This window comes from Bicyclus anynana, chromosome 13 (genome assembly GCF_947172395.1).
Source record: "Bicyclus anynana chromosome 13, ilBicAnyn1.1, whole genome shotgun sequence".
Lineage (NCBI taxonomy): Eukaryota > Metazoa > Arthropoda > Insecta > Lepidoptera > Nymphalidae > Bicyclus > Bicyclus anynana.
Window position 1 is genome coordinate 15621908 of NC_069095.1, and position 19387 is coordinate 15641294.

The following is a 19387-nucleotide window of genomic DNA, read 5'->3' on the forward strand; positions in this document are numbered from 1 at the left end:
TTCTCCTTGGAGTATTTAATCTTTGTTTTAGTTATAGTGACGTCTTGAAACAGATAATATTGGCCGACAGCGTTTTGTCTCAATATATAAAATATCATCTATGGTTTTGGCTCATAATGTCAAAAAAATATTTAAGATTTAAAATTTTCATTTATTCACGTCTCAAAAAAATTTACTTTTTTTCAATCTAGTTGCACGCTAATGAACATTTAAAAAAGTGTCAACTAGCCTATTAAAGAATAAATAACCTATTTAGATAGACTTATCTAGTATATGTACTAGAATTAGATACCTAGTAAATAATATAGATACATAAAATTAACGAAATTAAGTAATTAATTTTATTGATACGTTAAATTTACTTTTAGTCTAGTCAAAATTTTATAAAAATATTACAAAATACCTTCCCTCTAAAAATCTAAATCGAATTTTTTTTACGTACGTAACTGTCGTTAGGTGAGATAGAAGTAAGAATGTCATAGTAGTGAGAGAAAGACGAAAAACATTCTCGGTTCATTTCGGAGAAACTCGTTTTGAAATCGTACAAATCTATGATTTCATTGGAAGAGAGAAAAAGAGGGTGGCGCATGCGCGTTGGGCCGACGCCATCTCTAAACTACTGTGCATTTATTACTTGTTGAAATATTTCGATGATTTTTATTAGATTTTTGTGTGCTAATTCGTGATAAAAAGCGTTAATCATGGAATTACTGTGCCGCGAGTGAGGTCAAGTGTACGTGCGCGTCATTTCGTGACTACATCATTCCAATCAGTGCCGTCGGCGGGGTCTCGTCTTGCGGAAGTTTCATAGCTATAGTAACGCATATTTTTTGCGACTGTCGCTACCGCGCTCGCAACACACAAGTTTTATGAGCGTTCATCAACGAAAACGCTAGTGGTAACTTTTGAAACTTTTAATATCTTAGCATCGTATGTAGAAGATATCTTAAACGCGGGTCGAGTCGCATCGGCGGCGTTCTTGCTCTGGCGCGCGTACGCCTATACATAGACAAGATTATGTATGAATTATTGTTTTGGGTCAAAGACACCTCGGCGCTCCGAGTTTCGACAACAACAGCGTAAATACGATAAGCTTACCTTTATGTTTCAGCTTTCGTCGCGGCGAAGCGAGTGAGTTTTAGTTGATATGAACTCTGCTTTAAAACCAGTGCTGCCCCAGCCGGGGGTGCCGCACGGCGGGCAGGCGAGTCCCGCCAAGGGCAACGTCGCCAGCGCCAACCACGCGGGGGCCCTTCCGCAGGGCGCCAACTCGCTGCACGCGCCCAACAGCGTCAACGTGCAGAACCTGTCCCAGCACGCGCCCGGCGCGCCGCCGCCCTCGCACGCCGCGCCGTCCATGGCGCCCGTGTCCGCCAACATGGCGCAGATGGCTCAGAACATGAGCCACCACGGCAACCTGTCGCTGGCGCCGCACCCCGCCGCGCCCGCGCCCGCCGCCAGCCCCAGCAAGAGCGCCAGCACCAGCGCGCCGCTCAGCCTGGTGCAGGACAAGGTGCCTGTCTCCCAGCCCCTGGCGCTGACCCGCACACCCGAGAAGAAGGAGCCCGATTCTACTGGCCAGGCGAATGGCACTGTTGAATCTCCAAAATCTGCCTCCAACGCACCTGCTATGCTCAAACCTCAGAATCCTGAACCCAAACAGGAGAAACAGGACATTGCTAAAACATCACCGAGCACACCTAAGCCGCCCGAGAAACCAGCCAGCACCCCTGGCACTCCACAGAAGCCTGAAGCTACTCTACCTGTTAGTCAAACAGATGGCCCCGCACAACCTAAAGTTGCCACTGCAAATGAACCTCCAGAAAAATCACCTTCGAAACCCACTGAGCCTAAACCAGCACCCACAGCAGACGTTGCACCCTCACAGAGTGATAGTAAACCGGTGCCCGAGTCAGCTAATGAATGTCAAAGTCAAGAAAAACCACCATCCCCACTGAAACCAGAGAAAAGTGCAGAGGAAAGTGCAAAACCTGAGCCTTCACCAGAGAAGGAAGACAAAAAAGATGAGGTCAAGGAGGAACCAGTAAAAATAGATCCACAGCCACTGAAAACAGAAAAAGCTGAACCAGAAAAGGTGGAGCCAGCCAAACAGGAGGAACCAGATAAACCACAGAAAGATGAACCTGTAGAAGAAAAAAAACCAGATACAAAACCATTATCAAAAGCAGCACTGAAAGTGACTCCAAAGTCCACATTAAAGTTGGCCACAGTGACTCCTCCAATGAGGAAACGGCGGCAGGTGACAGAGAAGCTTGAGGGGGCAACTCCATCAAAAAAACCTGCCGAAGAAGCTGGGACTCCTGACACTCGAACAAAAAGGAATAGGACAAAGGTATATTTTGCTATGTATTTATAGGTAGAGACAAATATCTTAGCATTCAATGGGTTAGTTGTGTGGGTCTTTTTAAATAAGTTACATACTACATTTTTCATAAAGCTATGTAACTTGTCTAAGTTAAAGATACAAACAGTCTTTTAACACATTTTATTTGCTTCATGAACTTGTTTGTATGTGGCTTTTTTTCATCCTTCAAAGAATCAATGAAACATTGTGTAAACTCCAAGACAATTTAACTCACTAAAGCCTCAACATCACATGGCTTTGATTGGTTTAGCTTGCCTTCCACTCTCTGTAACATTACAACCACTTTCAATTAACAAAAACAAATAAGTAATAAAAAGTATCTTTTCAGTTGCCAAAATCAGTGAAAAGTTACTTTTGTCACTTTATTATCCTAGCCTAGCCCATAAAAAACTGTTTATTTTGTTTACAAATTGGGATTGCATGTGTACACTGTTGTTGACCATGACTAATAAATAGAATAGAAGTCATGGACTTAATAAGTTATCATATTCTTAGTGGCTCACATACTTTCAAACTAAACATGGCTAGTAAAAGAAAATCACTGTGTATTGATGAAAAAGTTCTAAACATACATGTTTCTTCTTTCCATTTAACTCTCTTTAATGCCATAAAATGTATAGTCCTTTAGTGTTGTTGTATAAAGTTTACACTGTCTAATATTTATACTGATCATGGACGGGTGGTGGTTCAATCTCCGCCCCATTGGTCTATTGTCATATCCACTCCCAATACAGTCTTTCCCAACCAGTTAGAGTGGAATATTGGTCATATTTATAAGATGGCAAATATTCTTTTTAAAAAAAAAAAAATTTTTTTCACCAATAGAAAGGCACATTATGAGAGAGCATCACACTACAACCAATAGGACTGGAGTACAATTGAACAATATATACATTTTTTGAAAAGAGTTTATTTCTGGCATTTCTTAGCCTTTCTTCCAAGCCCATAGAAGAAACTACAAACACAAAACTGACATTTCAAGTGTTAGTAAAAAATTTCAAGAAAGCTTAACCGAAATAAAATAATTTGTAATTTTGAAGTTGTATTTAAATCAGAGAACCAATGGGTTGCTTTAACTTTGGCTACATTTTTTTGTCTAATTAAATCAATTTCATGTAGATTACAAACACTTTTGAAACATCAAGTTTGACTATTTGTACTGATTCAGAAGGTTCTGCTGAGAAGAGCCAGCAACAAACAGCCAGTTGCTAGTGTATAAAATACATAAATAGGCTACTCGCCTGCTGTACAAAACCAAGAAGATTTTTTGCATAGAGGCAGTTTGGATGCGTAAAAACTCTAATCACATTTTTATTTGTGAAAATAATCTCGTAATTGTAGTATTTTTATAAAACAAAATTGTATTTTTATCATGTCACCGCAAACGCCAATCATAAACTGTAACGTCATTCGCTACAAGGCATCAGTTTGTCATTGGCGCTTGCGGTGACGTGATATAATCACATCACTGCAAACACTAATCACGCTGTTATCTCTATGACTTACGTCACTTGCTAATGTGTTGTGTTTCGGCGGCAAAAATTTTTACGAAGATATTTTTTCATTTATATTAAATTTTTTACTGGTTATTATTGACGGGACAAAATAAAATATAGCTTATAATACTTCCAAGTGGCAAGTAGCCTATTATAATTATGTAGGAGCTCAGACGAATTATAGAAGGACCTGTATCGCACTCATAGTCACGAACAAAACTGTCTGTCATTTTCTGAGGAAAACTAGCGTAGATTTTGTATATATCTTATACTAAACTAGAAGTTTTTGTCCGTTTTTTACGCAATTCAATTACACAAACAGGTATTTTTACGGAGCTCTTTAACCGACGAACACGATTACAACTATTTAACATCGATTCTATAGAGACAGTTTTTATAATCGCATTAGATCGTTGATCATATACTTTGACAGAAAAATAACGTCTAGCGAGGCAGGTCCTATACAATAATTGGTCTGAGTGTAGGAGGCAGGTGCCCCGCCAATTAAAACATCAGCAACAAGTGTGTGTACTGTTCCAGGTGCAGCTGTACCAGTCGCCAACGCCGGAGATAGCGATGGCTACCAAACTGTCTGCGTCGGCGGGTCGCGCCACGCCCACCAAACCCAATGATGACAAACTTATTGTTTTTTACAAGTAAGTAAATTACAAGTATGTAATATACTAGCCCTGTTGACAAGGCCAACAGGATAGGCCTCAACGTGAAGAGGAATAAAGACATTGTGACCATTGTCATTGTATGGTACAACTGCAGTTTACAAGTTGGGTATAGGTTGCCCAAAAAAGACAACTGTCAACAAAATGAACACTGTAAAATTACATAAAATGATCAAATGAACTTACCTCTGAACACTGCTTTTATCTTCAAAGGTTGTTTCTAACAAACATCAAGGTTTTATTAAACTAAGATAATGTATCTCTTAAAACTTAATAAACCACAAAAAATCAATCAAAAAATTATAAGAAAAAATCACTAAGATAATAATAACTGTAAAAAAAATTAGTTTTTGAACATTAATAAATAACAAAAGATAATGACATACCAGAGTCAAAGACAAACATTAACATTAAAAAGAAAAAGATTAACATTCTATAAAATGTCACAGTATTTTGTACTGGCCCGATTTTGTACTGACTGGAAATTGCTAGGGTGTTATTACACAATTAATTATTAGGTCATAGTAAGCCCCTGGTACCTAGTAGTTGAATGTATGCTTATGTCCTGCAAGGTGAATGAATTGGTACTAAAAAAAAAACAACTATGTATTTTGTTACCAGAAATGAATACCTAGCAGTTCGCAATGCGGAGGGCGGGTTCTACGTGTGCCAGGCCGTGCAGAATGTCTACCGCTCTACACGCAAGATCAAGATCCGCTGGCTCTCTCAGGACAAGGCAGACTCCAGCGGGGAGACTTACAAGCCAGACTTTTATGATGTTACAGGTAAATGCCACAAAGATGATGAATGAATGATGATGATGCCATGAAGACAATGCCTAAGTAACAGGGTATACTTCAGAAGTTATCTTGTCAAATCTTACATATTAGATTTTAGGCTCACTCGTTTTTGAAAACCTCTTTATACATGCTAGTCTTGGAGAGTAAGATGGTGTTACGAGTTCTTCGATTACAGTTGGTATTAACATACTTCCCCTCCACAATAATATAAATAATTAATGTTATTCTGGAGGGGAGGTATTTGTATAAAGTTGATGCTATTTTATGACTTGAGCGAGGCAAGAGTGAATAGGCATCTTCTAGGCAAGCGCGTTTCATCTTAGACCTCATCATTGCTTTCCACCAGGCATGATTGTGGTCAAGCGTGAGCAGTTGTTTGTTAGGCCACGTGAACACCGTCACGCTGCTAGTCGCGTTAGTGATTTTTTGCATTAATGTTTTGTTGTAATTGTTATTAATGTTTTGTGTTGTAATTATTGATCATAAATTGTTTAGTGTGGGCATGGTAAACATGTTGGGCAGGGGAGGTGAGTGATCCTTTAAACCTACAAACAAGGTCACAAGTCCAGGGATTGAGGTGTTTCCTCTGCCACAAAATTAATGGTGCAATCACTGTCGCTGCGACCCGTCACGTCATACTGGCGAATACGTTACGAAAAGTGTAATCGGGCGAGCCTTTTAAGATGCGTGCTGCCATCTACAGGCATAGTGAACAGTGTTTGGTATTTTTAAGGATCACTTTCATATTATTTTTTTTTTTTTACTGTACCTATAATGTGATTGTTGTAGATATGGAGTGCGTCCTTACGACGTTATCGCTGAGTCGCGCGAGCGGCGGCGCGCAGGTGCTGAAGGCGGGCGAGCGCGCGCGCGTGCAGTCCATCCTGCAGCGAGCGCTGCGCGCCGAGCAGAGCGGCGCCAACCACCTGCAGCTCACGGAGGAGCACCCCGACGGATGTATGTGTCACCCTAAGACTAAATACATAAGGACTAGTATCGCACCCAAATTCACGAACAAAATTTTCTGCCATTTTCTAAGGAAAACGAGCTTAGATTTCATACATATCTTATACTAAACTAGCAGTTTTTGTTCGTTTTTTACGCCATTTAGCTACACAAAAAGGTATTTTTACGGAGGTTTTTAACCGACGGACACGATTGTAAACTATGAAACGTCGATTCTATAGAGACAGTGTTTATAATCGCATAAGATCGTTGATCATATACTTTGACAGAAAAATAATGTCTTGCGAGGCAGGTCTTTATCTAATTAGTCACACCGCTCACATTAGTCACTTCTGTCGACGCTGTCGCTGAGTTGCGCTATAATCCTAAACCAAATAAGTACAATATTCATCACAAATATTTAATTTTAAATGAAGATGCCTATGGCATAATTTTCTTGCATTGCATATCTTGGAAGTTATAACAGTTTTGAATTAACTCTGGAACAAACGAATGATGAAATAGTTATCACACGCACATTTGCCATGCCGAACGATTCTAACTTCCACGCGGACGAAGTCGTGCGTTGACTAGTGTCCTTGGAAGATGGTGCGGGAATGACCCCCGCACCATCTTCGTTCGAACCATAAGCTTTCTCAATTTCTAGTTACATCACGTTTGATGTAACTAGAAATTGAGAAAGCTTAGACTTTGTCAGTGTTTGATTCAAGCTATGTCTATCCTAGTGGATCTGTCGCTGTACACAGACGAGTCGCAGCTGGAGAAGAAGGCGTCCCGCAAGAGGAACAGTTCCAAATCCTCTCCCAAAGCTGAAGCAGACGATAGCGAAACTGCTGTGAGTGCTACTGAAGATACTGCTTTTTAATATTTTGAGAATTTCCAGTAATTATTATGAACGATAGATAAAAGAAACTGTTCGCGCTTGCTTTCTGTGGCAACACTACTCAAGTGTGCCATCCGTCTAACTGACATTACATCTTATTATTGGTCTGTGAACTATCAATCTGTGCCGTTGTGGTTTCCGTCTTGTATTGTAAACAATATTTTTTTTGTTTTAAATTAATTTAAAACAAAAAAATAAAAATAAAATCTGGCGACCGTGACAGGACCAGATATTGTTTAAAGTTAATTAATTAATTTAAATCAAAATATGGCGACCGTGACGGGACCAGATTTGTTTAGGATTTCTTGAATTGCGTTCTTGCGTTCATTAAAATGGGTGATTTAGATTTTTGCAACATTATTATTTATTTAATAACAATTTTTTTTTTGCGAAATCGAGATCGCGCCGTACGATGATTTTCGTATGTATATGATGGTAAGTATGGATAAGACACAAATGACAAGTAACATGTACCCCAAAGTTTACGTGACGAAAATATTTGGAGGTTAAGATTGACAGATTCGACAGATTGTTTGTCTGTCCTCTAACCATACATAACATTTTCATCATGCGCCACGATTTCGAAAAAAAACAAAAATCAAAATGGAAGTGTGTCAATGCCAGATCGATTTAACGCTCTTTCTCCAATAGAAAAGCGAAGCGACGCCAAGCAAAAAGGCGCGAACGACGCCGAAACGCAGTCCCAAAAGCGTCAGTAAAGCGCCCGCAGCGGCGCCGGCGCGGCCCAAAGGCGCAGGTAGTTCGCCCGCTGGGGCGACTAGCAAGGTAGGCATAGTCCGACGGATATATAGACATGTACGTATCTATCGCCCATCTTATCACTCTGTTTGACGTTTACCGTGCACGCGGCCGCTTGGTCACCCTCGTCTGACCACTCCCACTGTCTCCTACTTACTCCTACCCACTCCCACGCGCTCCTCTACTCACTCCTGTCCAATCCCATTCGTTCATACTTACTCCTACCCACTCCTCTCCACTCCCACGCGCTCCTACTTACTCCTCTCCACTTCCACTCGGTCCTACTTACTCCTACCCACTCCTCTCCACTCCCAATCGCTCCTTACTCCACACCACTCTCCTCCACTCCCACTCGCTCCTACTCACTCCTACCCACTCCTGTTCACTTCCACTTGCTCATAAATACTCCTACTTGTTACCGCTGTTTCCCATTCCCACTCACTGCAATCCGCTAACTGAAACACAAGATCTAAGGGAGGCTGACATTGATTTTGGACATTATCTATATCGTAGCACATACTACTAATTATTATATTCCATTTCATGAATAAGATTTAACTTAATAAAATTTTAATTATTCTTTTTATTTTAACGTGGGCCTTTATTTATGGGCCTTTAATGACTGACCAAACTATCATTACAGAGTTAATAATGGTTAATAATAATAGTTCGGCCAGAATTTTTTTACGGAATTCACAATATACTTTTAAACATACTGAATTTGATTTAAAACACTTCCCAACATGTGAAAGTATGTTTCTTAATTCTAATTTGACTCGTAACATTGAGTCCTAACTCAACAGAAATGAAACTGTAAAGCAACTGCAGGGTTGCCAGACATAAACAGTTGATGAACATTATATAAACAGTCATCTAATATCAAACGAAAGCTTAATTTAACTGTATTAAGTTACCTTTGATCTAGTTTATGGTTTCCTAGATTTTGTATGAAAAATGTGTCTGGTCGCAATTTAACTAGGCAACCCATTTACATTGTGCCACTGTGAATGTGAATATTATCAATAAATTATTTCTAATCACTAATAAATAACAGATGAGGGTATACACTTCTAATACCGGGTCTTAGACCAAAACCTAATCCCCAATCCGAGTCCTAAATCAATGTTGTCTTCAAAAAAAAAAAATTGGGGAAACCAACATTAGGTAGTGGGGCTAAACCAAGCGAAAGCAGTGCACTGGCGTGAGTTGTTATGAGACGTTAGTTAGTGGATGGAATTGAGTGGTGCGAACGAGTGGCTGTACTATTTGTGATAAAACTGTGCATGCTATATATGAAAGTTACGGTTACAGTGATTGCAAGATTATGGTCTGGTCGAGGTACAATTTTTATTTTCCTTTTATCTCATTCATCAACCATCGCAACTCACCGTCATTACTAAACTATGGGAGTTTAATCATATTTCTTGGAAAATATATTATAATCTGAGAATTAACAAAAAAATAAAAAAAAAAATTTGTATACAAAACATAGTAAGGGATTAAAAAAAACAAGTGATTATTTCACAGCTACATTATTCTTTAATAAGTTTTGAGTTTAATTTAAGTATTACTTAAGCTATTTATAATATTTGGAATTGGATGTTTTTTTATTTATTTTTGTTAAAGCAATACAGCTTTCTTGAAAGAAAAAGAACAAAAATATTTTTAAACTAAGATTTTAAGAACATCTTTATTAAACAAATGTTTACACTCAAATGTTTTATTTATTTAATTTAAAAAGTCAGAAAAACCATTCACCTCCATTTATCATTGCTTGCTTTTTGTGTTGTTTTTTGTTATAATTTTGTGAATCAATTTTTTTTATAATAATTATTATTTTATTATATAATTATTCTGTTTATTTTTATAATTTATATAGTGATTTGCGATTTCTTACTGTCTTTTTATTTTACTGTTTCTATGATGTTTTGATTCTTGTGCATGTTAATATCGCATGCCTTATTAAATGTACTAAGTTATAATATATTATGTATCATAACTGTGATATTTTACCAAGGCGTGTATTTATGATAGAAACACAGTTCGTATTAGTAGCATTTTAATGGATTTGCATGGACATTGTTGTTTGGAAATTAAATATTGCAGTAAATTCCCACCAAACTAACAATAAAGTTAACAATAACTTAAATGTGGTACTAACTACAATAACGCCTATAGTCCAACTTGCATTACAGTCTCTTAATAAGATAGTAATTAAGAGAGTTATACTCTTTAATTGCTATATTAGTACAAGAGCCGGCGTAATAAATACATACCCTCATCTGATATTGAATTGGGAAAAGAAATAAATAATGGAAAATATTTACATTGCCTGATTAAATTGCGTCCAGATAGTATTGAATGATTAAATTATTATTTTTTAATATTATTTAATCGATATCGCAATTTAACTAGGCAATCTATTTGCAATGTGTCACTGAACATCTATCATTTATTTCTTATCGCTAATGAATAACAGATGAGAGTATATATTTATTATACCGGCTCTCGTACATATAGCAATTAAATAACAGATAACCCTCCTTCATTGAACTTCAATTAGAATATTAACTATTTTCGTATATTAACTCTTAATGCTAGTTAGGCCGCGTTTTGATGTGTTTCTATCTTTTATTAAGTGTGCTATTAAAATTTTCACAAATTAACAATAAATGGTATAGGTAAAATCATACAGTTGTTGCAAAGATTCATTTTATAAAAAATCAATTGAGTAACACTTATTATTAATATAAGTAAAGAAAATATTTCACTGATAATCATAAATATTTTTCTTTTTTTAACTGTGCAGAATTTGATTTTTTTAATAGCTATTATATTCGATATTCCGTCTAGTGGTCGAAGAATATGTATACTTAACTTTATTATTTCTAAACTGTTAAAGAAGTAATTAATATCAATTAAATTGATATATTTTCATTTTAAAAAATATCTATTAAAAATTTTAATGTCATACTTAATGTGTGTGTTGAGTAAGAATAGCAAAGTGCAGATATAAAATATATGTTTCGTTAACAAAGCTACTGCAATGTGAACGTTTTCAGACGGCCACGGCGTTGACGGAGAAGGCGAAGGCGAAAACGCCGACAAAGCGCACGCCCGCCAAACCGACAAAGGTTGAGACGCCCGTTTCCACGCCGCGGAAAGGAAGGCGCGCCGCGAAAGGTAATTATGTAGTGTTAAGGTGTTGTGTACATAAGACGTACTGACTAAACCTGGAATCGAAAAATAACATTTAATTCCTTTCAGACCAACGGAAGTGGTGTTACGAACGAATTTGCTCCAAGCTATAGGAGTGTGTACAATATTTTTAATATTACGATTTTTACGAAGTTCCTCTCGATTTCTCCTAAGAATATTCGCTATTTGTTTTTGACGTGAAAGTGCTTTGCAAAAGAATATTAACCATTATGAAGTCAAACTATTTTTTTAGGTCGCTTTTATAGTGATAGCAACTTTAATATTCTCTTCTATAGAATAAAATCACCCTGTGTATTGTTGCAGTCCATTATATGTTTCTGATATTGTTCCAGAGAACAAATCAACCCCTGTAGTGCCAACCCCCTCGACGTCGACCGGCAAAACGGGTCGCACGCGCCGATCGCTGAAGAAATAACACTCGCACAACACTCGCCGCGACAGTCGCGTCGCGCTCGTGTCGCGCGACAGTCGCGTCGCGCACGCGTCACACAGAGAGTCGCACGCGCATGTGCGTGACTGCAGGAGGTCATGAGGACTGTACTTTACATGGCGATATACAGTGAGTTTAAATAAAATTATTACATGGACTCAAAGTTTAACTTTTATGACCACAGATATGTTAATAACAAGGTAATAGAAATGGCATACGCGTTACTTAACACCTCTAAACTTTCAACTACATTGGCTCTTTCATTTGATACACAAAGAAATAAACTTAAGCTTGAGCAGTGTCAAGTAACAATTAAAATTCAACAATTTTAAGTCCAAGGTTAGTATCCTCTATAGTTACTCATACCAGTAGGTCTTGCCTTTTTATTGCCTTGTTATTGAGATTTCCTTGTTCATAATATTAGAAATGTCAGATGAAAAAAGTTTATTGTCACATATATTGAATTATGTGAAAGTGGTGAACTCTTTTTTTTTAAACGGCTCACCCCTTTTTTATTATTAAAATGCAGTTTTCGCAATTTACAAAGTACGTAATTTACGTAATTTTTTTCATTTCGTTAATCCATGATAATGGATCACACTGGTAAATTGTTGAATTTATAACAATATCATTGAAGAAGAACTTATAGTTAAAAAAAACCATGGCTATCATAAAGAAGAGTTGGAATAAAATTGAGTATCTACCTACAAAACACAACATGCTCTACAACCTGGGGCATAGTTGATTTTTTACCTTTGTCTGTTACAGTCTGAAGCAAAATACCTCAGACTAATTACTTAAGGACTAGTATTGCACCCAACTTCATGAACATGAATATGAACAAAATTGTCTGTAATTTTTCGAGGAAAACGAGCTCAGATACTTTACACTAAACTAGAAGTTGTTGACCGTTTTTTATTCCATTTAACTATACAAATCTTCCTTTAATCAACTAAAACGACTAGAACTATGAAACATAGATTCTATAGACAGTTTTTACAGAAAATCATAATACTAATAAAATGATCATAATACTTTGACAGAAAAATATCGTCTGCCGAGGCAGGTCCTCGTGTAATTAGTCTGAGCAAAATTCTTATAAAAGTAATTTAAAAAAAAATTACATGTGGTCCATTTGCGTTAGGTATGCTCAATCAAAGTAATGTGGTGTCTCATATTGGTAATGTGTTTGAGGTCATAAAAATACTACCTATGACATAGGTAGTATTTTTATGACCTATGTTATATACATTGTGACAAAGATTATAAGAATAAGTCTCAGAGAGGTACTGTACCTACAAGTTTCTGTCATTTTTGTGCAACTTGACCATGAAAGAATAATGCCTTATGTAGATTTCGAAAACTGTATTTGATTTCAAAATAGCAAAACTTCTTAAACATATTAATGGTACTGCAATAATGTACTTTAGTCTTAAAACACCATTTGTTTGTAAAAAACAGCAAAGTTTTCGTGATTTGCAAACTGTACTTATGGGACGGAGTATCAAACCTTAAAAATGTAACAGAACCATTTATGTTGTTAATTAGGCCTAGATTAGTTGAATGCCTTCAAATATTACGAATAAGCAATTGTGTAAGCCTCAAAAAATATAAATATTTTTTTTAAATGAACAAAATGAGGTTGAATTTTATGGTCCTCAAAGTTCTTGCACACAAAAATTAAATTAAATAAATATTTCCAAACCTTTGAAGATGTTTTAAATAAAACATATTATGTACTATAAAAAACTGTGAGAGAACTAACAGCATGTTTAATTGCTGTGGTATTCAAATGAATATAATTATTTATGATAGTGAAGTTGGGATACAAAAAATACGTTTTGTGACATCGCTATTTACACGTGTTGGTAATAGGTAGTAAAAAAAAAACTACAGCCTATAAAAGCAATTTTTATTACTTAGGCTTACTGAAATTGTCACTTATTTCCTTCAAAATAAGTAAAAAATTTTGAGCCCCCCCCAATTCCATTACGTTACGCTCAAATCGATAGATATTCGAAATGTGAAGTTTTTAGCTTTAAACTCACCTACCTTATCTTAATCTGACGTGCTGGTTGAGACTTTATGAAGTTAGTTTTTTTTTGGTTGCCATATATAATATACATTCCCACCAATATTAAGGGCTCATACTTGGTGGAGGTACTCAACAACATGCAAGGTGTTGTCTCTTATCAGCCGCGCCCGAGTAACTGCAAAAATCCCCTCTTCGGCTCCCCTAAAGACGACAGCTCGTAGACAATAGACTACTGTCAAAATCTATTTGCTGCATTGAAGTGTCAGTAACTAAAACTATACTTTGATATTATGATGAAATGGCACTGTAAATATATGTAGGTACACTAATTTGACAGAACTGCTTTGAAATCGGGGCTTTATATACATTTTGTGAAGTCAAATTATTACCAGAGCTGTCAATAGTGATGTCACAAAGTCACGTGATACTATTGTCTGAGAATTACCCAACAATTATTACACACAAAACTATATTTGTGTGACTCTCTGTTTGACATACATACCTTAGTGTATACTGTAGTATTTATTTGTTTACTTATTTGGGTCATTTGTACGCATAATATTTTATATAAGGATAACATTTTATATGTTTCGTTTTTTTTTAATATATTGACAATGAATTTTTGTTGGTTTCACAGAGCTATAAATATTTATGTCATAATAATATAGAATGTTTTACAAAGATATACAACTGTAAAAAAAATTACACATTTAATGAATTTATTGTAAACTGTTTGACATATTTTGACAGTAGTGTTAAGTCAGATGCAAACAAATCTCTAAATTGACTGTTTTTTAATACCCTACTCCAAAAGGATTTAATTTATAAACTGTCAATTTAGTGTCAAAAGCTGATCAAAATGTGTCTTTGTTTTGTAAAACATTTCTACATGCATACAATAGCTTACATTTAAGTAAAACTTTTAACTTTTGGTTTGTTTTTTTTTACAATTATAAGTACATTGTAGACATTAATTTATCGATTGCACAATATAAACTATGTTCATATATATACACAGTAAATTATTACAGTCACATTCAACAAACAAGTTCCGCACATACCTGTAGTAATTTTATTGGTAGCTTACACTAAATGTCAATTTAGTGTAAAAATGTAGAGCCGAATTAGCACCACTATATTCTTACATTTTAATATTGATAGTAGATACAACAATCTGATCTGTAACTATTTTTTAGTTGAATTTGTCATTGGCCTATAAGGACTTGTATCCAAGGCTGTAAAATAAATAAAAAAAAAAAATGAATTTGTCAATATATAGTTCATAATAGTTTTTTTATAAATAATTTTAGTATGTGCGGGACTTAATTAATGTTTTCTTGCAACACTACCGTAGTCGTAGGCGATCTGAGACATCGAAAGTCAAAAAAATGTTGAAAAAAAACATCACAATGTTTATTTAAATTAAAAGTATGTTAATTTTTTCTCTAATATAATATTTTCTCTGATGGAATATAAATAAAATACAGTCTATGTAAATATTAAAAGTTAAACAAAAAATATCATATTATTAGTTATATGTGACTGAGTGTGAGGGAGTAACTCCATTTTCTCGGTACGCAAAGAAATCTGTTAAAATGCGTACAGGTACGACTAAATAGGGTCACTCCCTAATTCAGTTTTAGAATGTTATATTATTATACTTGGAATGGGGTGTTTTGCCTCTGTAAACGTTAAGCAATAGCTATAATTAAGTTTGATTTTTATATAAGATTAATTCTAAACGATTCTTTACTTTTCTAGATTATTGGATTTATTGCGAAATGAAATTATTGTATATTAGTACAAAGTATCAATAGACTGGGAGTTGGTGAACTAATTGTTTTATCTATTAACATTAGAACTCTTTTTTAATTTACATATTTTCTACATAATTACGAATAAATAATTGAGTTATTTAATTTATCACACTTCGTGTTTGTATTAGTATAGATGTGTTTTTTATTTTAAATTTTTATTTATGATATGAAATCACAGCCATTATTATAAAGTCATCCAGTTATTGGTTATTAAATAACCTTGTTTTATTTTTTTATTTATTAAATAATCAGCCGTGATAATGTATGAAATCACGGTTGTTGAATTTTACTAATTCAAAGTGCAAAATTAAAAAAAAAGACAAGTGAAATACTATGAACAAACTGTTCACCAACTCTCACAAAGGTGAGTGTTAAAGCTTCATAAGAATGTTTATTTTGATATGACTCATTTTTTTTTGTTTAAAATTAGGATATTTCGCATAAATTGGACTATTCAAAATGAAAAAAAAAATTTGATCATCTATCTGGACCAATCATACTATTCTAGTGGTGAATATTGCAAGGAATTGTACACATTTGTATACCAAATGCGTTAGCTGTATTGTAAAAATGATTCATGAGAGTTATAGATTATATTTAAACATAATAGGGAAATAATAAATCTTGTCCCAATGTGTCTAGGCGAGCATGACCGTACAAATATGACAAAAAAAGTTGGCAACCCTAGAGCGAGGGAACGACGCATGACGTCATCTTTTTTCGAGTGTGCAGCCGACTCCATCGAATTATATGACATTTTCACGTCAAAATCGGTTGTCTGTAAAGTCGGTGTATGAACTTTAAGAGTTACTTAATCGAATATATTCATACTCGTATTAGGTGAGAGATGCATATTCAAAAACATGAAATAATAATGTTTTCTGTTACATTATGTAACTTATTTTTAAACTTAATGTTATAAAAACGGTCATGCAGGTCTAGTATACTCGATGGACAGATAATAAATTTAAACGAATCTGTTTCATACAAAATGTATCTTTTACTTTTACATCACTAGTGTTTTTAATGTTGTTTTGAACACCAAACATGTGAAATAAAGCTATTTTCACACACAACAGGGCAGTGATATGAATGTAGCGGATTATTTTAGTTGAATATTTTTACTCAGTTTAATGTTGTAGCAATGCTACGTACACAGTAACATTGCTCTGTTGTGCGAAGATATCCATAATTTTTGTTGTGTCATTGCGGATGACCTAAAGATTCGAAACGCTTTAAATACGCCTTATGTATATTAAATTTGGCGAAATACATCCATTGTGAAATGTACGTATATGGCCATTATGAAAGTTTAATAATAGTATAAGATCCGGCATAAGAAATGTATATCCTCATCTGTTATTTAATTGGGATAAGAAGTAAATGATACAAAATATTCACATTGACACATAGGTTGCCTAGTTGAACTGCGGCCGAACAGTTTTAAATGTTTTTTTAATCTCCTTCCCACATTGGTTAATTTAAAAAAATCATACACTAGTTAATAGCATATACCCAAAAAAAAATTCAAACTGCAACTGCAAATATAAACAGTTGAGAAATGTTATTCATATACCCTCTTCCGTTATTTAGTTGTCTATGTCTAATAAAATCTCATTTTATGTTTAATTTAACTGTATTAATTTATGGCAACCTAGCATTTGATCTAGTTCTTGGTATCCTAGATTTTGTATGTAAAATGTAGTTGGCCACATTTATTTTATAGCACTAATGAAAAACAGATGAGGGTATATATTTTAATGCCGGATCTTTGACCTTAAGCTGGATTTTTGTAAAAGGTACAACTTATTCAAAAGTATTAGTCATTACTTTTGAATAAGTTGTACCCATTTCAAGCAGTATTTTTGCCTATTTGGAGGGGTGGAGAAATATTGGTCACGTGTTTTTTTTATTTAATAAAAACATTTGATAATGTATGTATGAAAAGAGCCATAGTTTACCGGCCTGGTGTATATAACGTTCGTGTCTTTGGGCCGTCCTTACGTTGTTACGAAGCTCGGTTGAGTGTGTGTGTGACCCTTAGGACAACTAATTAGGTACCTAATTGTAGGCGATATTTCTAAATAGGTTAATTTCTAAAGGAGAAAATAAGTTTTAGAGTTATAAATTATTGCGTGTGCATTTTCTGTTTGTCGGAGCGAATGTTGTAACCCGAGTGTAACTTGTCAAGTTTGCAAACGTGAGTCAGCATTAACTTATTAAAATGACAGATTTTCATTTTATTTGACAGATATTTTCATTATCTGTCAACTGTCAGATATCTTTAATATCTGTCAACTGTCAGATATCTTTAGTATCTGTCAACTGTCAGATTAATGTGACGTTTGTCAAGTTGGAACCTTCCACTGCGGGGCTCTGGTCCTCTGGTACAATAGCGTGCATATGTTAGCGTTTTATACAAGTGATATCAGTCGAGAGTACTATTGTAACAGAAAGTCCACAAATTTATATGCAATCCAGAAGTAAATATAAATAATTTAAGGACAACAAGCTTCTTTTATTTGTGTATAATCCCTAGACATCGTTTAATTTAACAAAAAAAGTGTGTGTCAGCTCCGACTCACGAATGTTTACGTTTCAGTTTGCCTGATCGCCATCAATATTTTCATACTGTTACTGAAACGCGTTAATGAAACGCGAATTTATATGGAATTGAAACAGTTGCGCAGTAGTGCAACTAGATGGCGCTGTTTCAATTTTTTAGAAATTCGCGTTTACATTAACGCGATAGTAACAGTATGAAAATATTGAAAACTCCCACTAGGCACACTGATCGACTGTCTAAATAGGTAGGTATATGTTGTACGTCTCAATACCTACGCCTGAAAAGTGAAAGGTGCGCAACCAAGGAGCAGCAGGCCGCGGCGTGCGCGCAGCATTATTTATGGCCTTGGTGTATATAAAAAAACGCGCCACTTACCTACTCTACTTCATGGTGTGGAAATGAGTTTTGGCTAAAACGAATGTTGAAGTACTTAGATTTTGCGGCGCCCGTACGCTAAAACCATAGATTTGACAAATAAGGTTATTACTTAAATTATAGGATTTTTTTAGTTTAATTTATTTTAAAGCTATTTTCATCGTAAAATGAGTCTGAAAGGAGATATTGTCAAAAAAACTGTTTTTACATTATTTAGGTATCTAAGGTTTTTACGAATAGACACCATTTTTTAAAAATGGCGGCGCGAGCGGCAAATTTGAAATTCGCAAAGAGCACATCGCAATCTATAAGATTACCAATTTTCAAAACTAGCTAAAACCATAGAATTATTAGGTACTTGTACCGACTCGTAAATCTATGAGTAAACTACCAAAAAACTTTTAGAAAATTTAAATATATCAGTTTGATGATGTTACCACCCTAATCCATGGATGAGGCTTGTAGTTTCAACATTATGATAATGTGACGTAACGGGTAGCAGCGACAGTGATTGTACCATTATTTTGTGGTAGAGGAAACACCTCGGGCAGGTCCCAGGACTTGTGACCTTGAAAGTAGGTTTTAGGTAGGTCGGTTGGAGGTGGCTGCGCTGGGTGGGACTAAGTCCTTGGCTCGGCACATTTTCCTCTCGCTTAGGCTTATTTTTGAGCTCAGGTCATCAAATACCCTTTTATTTAAAATCGTACCGACCTCCCCTTCACAATAACATAAATAATGAATGTAAAGTTTGCGGGACAGATGAGGTCGCAGTACAGGATTAACTTTTATACATAAAATTATAAACAACTGTAGTTCCTGAGATTAGCGAGTCAATCAAACAAACAGACTCTTAGGATTTATAATATTAGATAATTTCGCTATTTTTTCACTGTCCACATCAGTGTACCAGACATAAAGGTATCCTTTATCATGACATGGCCTAACCCTGAAGCAAAATTCCTAGTGATCGAAAATATT

At 35.3% G+C, this 19387-nt stretch overlaps 1 protein-coding gene across 6 annotated transcripts; it reads left to right on the forward strand.

Annotated features, from left to right (window-relative positions):
* Window positions 1-558: 558 nt before the first annotated feature.
* On the forward strand, window positions 559-17979 carry LOC112050895 (proteoglycan 4). 6 transcript variants are annotated; one of them, XM_024089301.2, is made up of 9 exons: window positions 559-898; window positions 1112-2353; window positions 4423-4538; window positions 5181-5344; window positions 6149-6316; window positions 7051-7160; window positions 7860-8024; window positions 11030-11150; window positions 11519-17979. In XM_024089301.2, the coding sequence occupies exons 2-9, from the start codon at window positions 1148-1150 to the stop codon at window positions 11599-11601; spliced, it is 2133 nt and encodes a 710-aa protein (XP_023945069.2). In that variant the 5' UTR covers window positions 559-898; window positions 1112-1147; the 3' UTR covers window positions 11602-17979. The 6 variants fall into 6 exon arrangements, with proteins under 6 accessions (XP_023945069.2, XP_023945071.2, XP_052740857.1 ...); XM_024089303.2 differs by having other exon boundaries at window positions 560-898; window positions 7860-7994; XM_052884897.1 differs by having other exon boundaries at window positions 560-898; window positions 1170-2353.
* Window positions 17980-19387: the final 1408 nt, after the last annotated feature.

Bases quoted from the DNA above. Each gene is read 5' to 3' on its own strand.
- LOC112050895 (XM_024089299.2), top strand. From the start codon at position 1,022: ATGAATTATTGTTTTGGGTCAAAGACACCTCGGCGCTCCGAGTTTCGA. The intron at 2,354-4,422 runs GTATATTTTGCT...GTACTGTTCCAG, and splicing joins CAAAAAGGAATAGGACAAAG to GTGCAGCTGTACCAGTCGCC. The intron at 5,345-6,148 runs GTAAATGCCACA...TGATTGTTGTAG, and splicing joins AGACTTTTATGATGTTACAG to ATATGGAGTGCGTCCTTACG.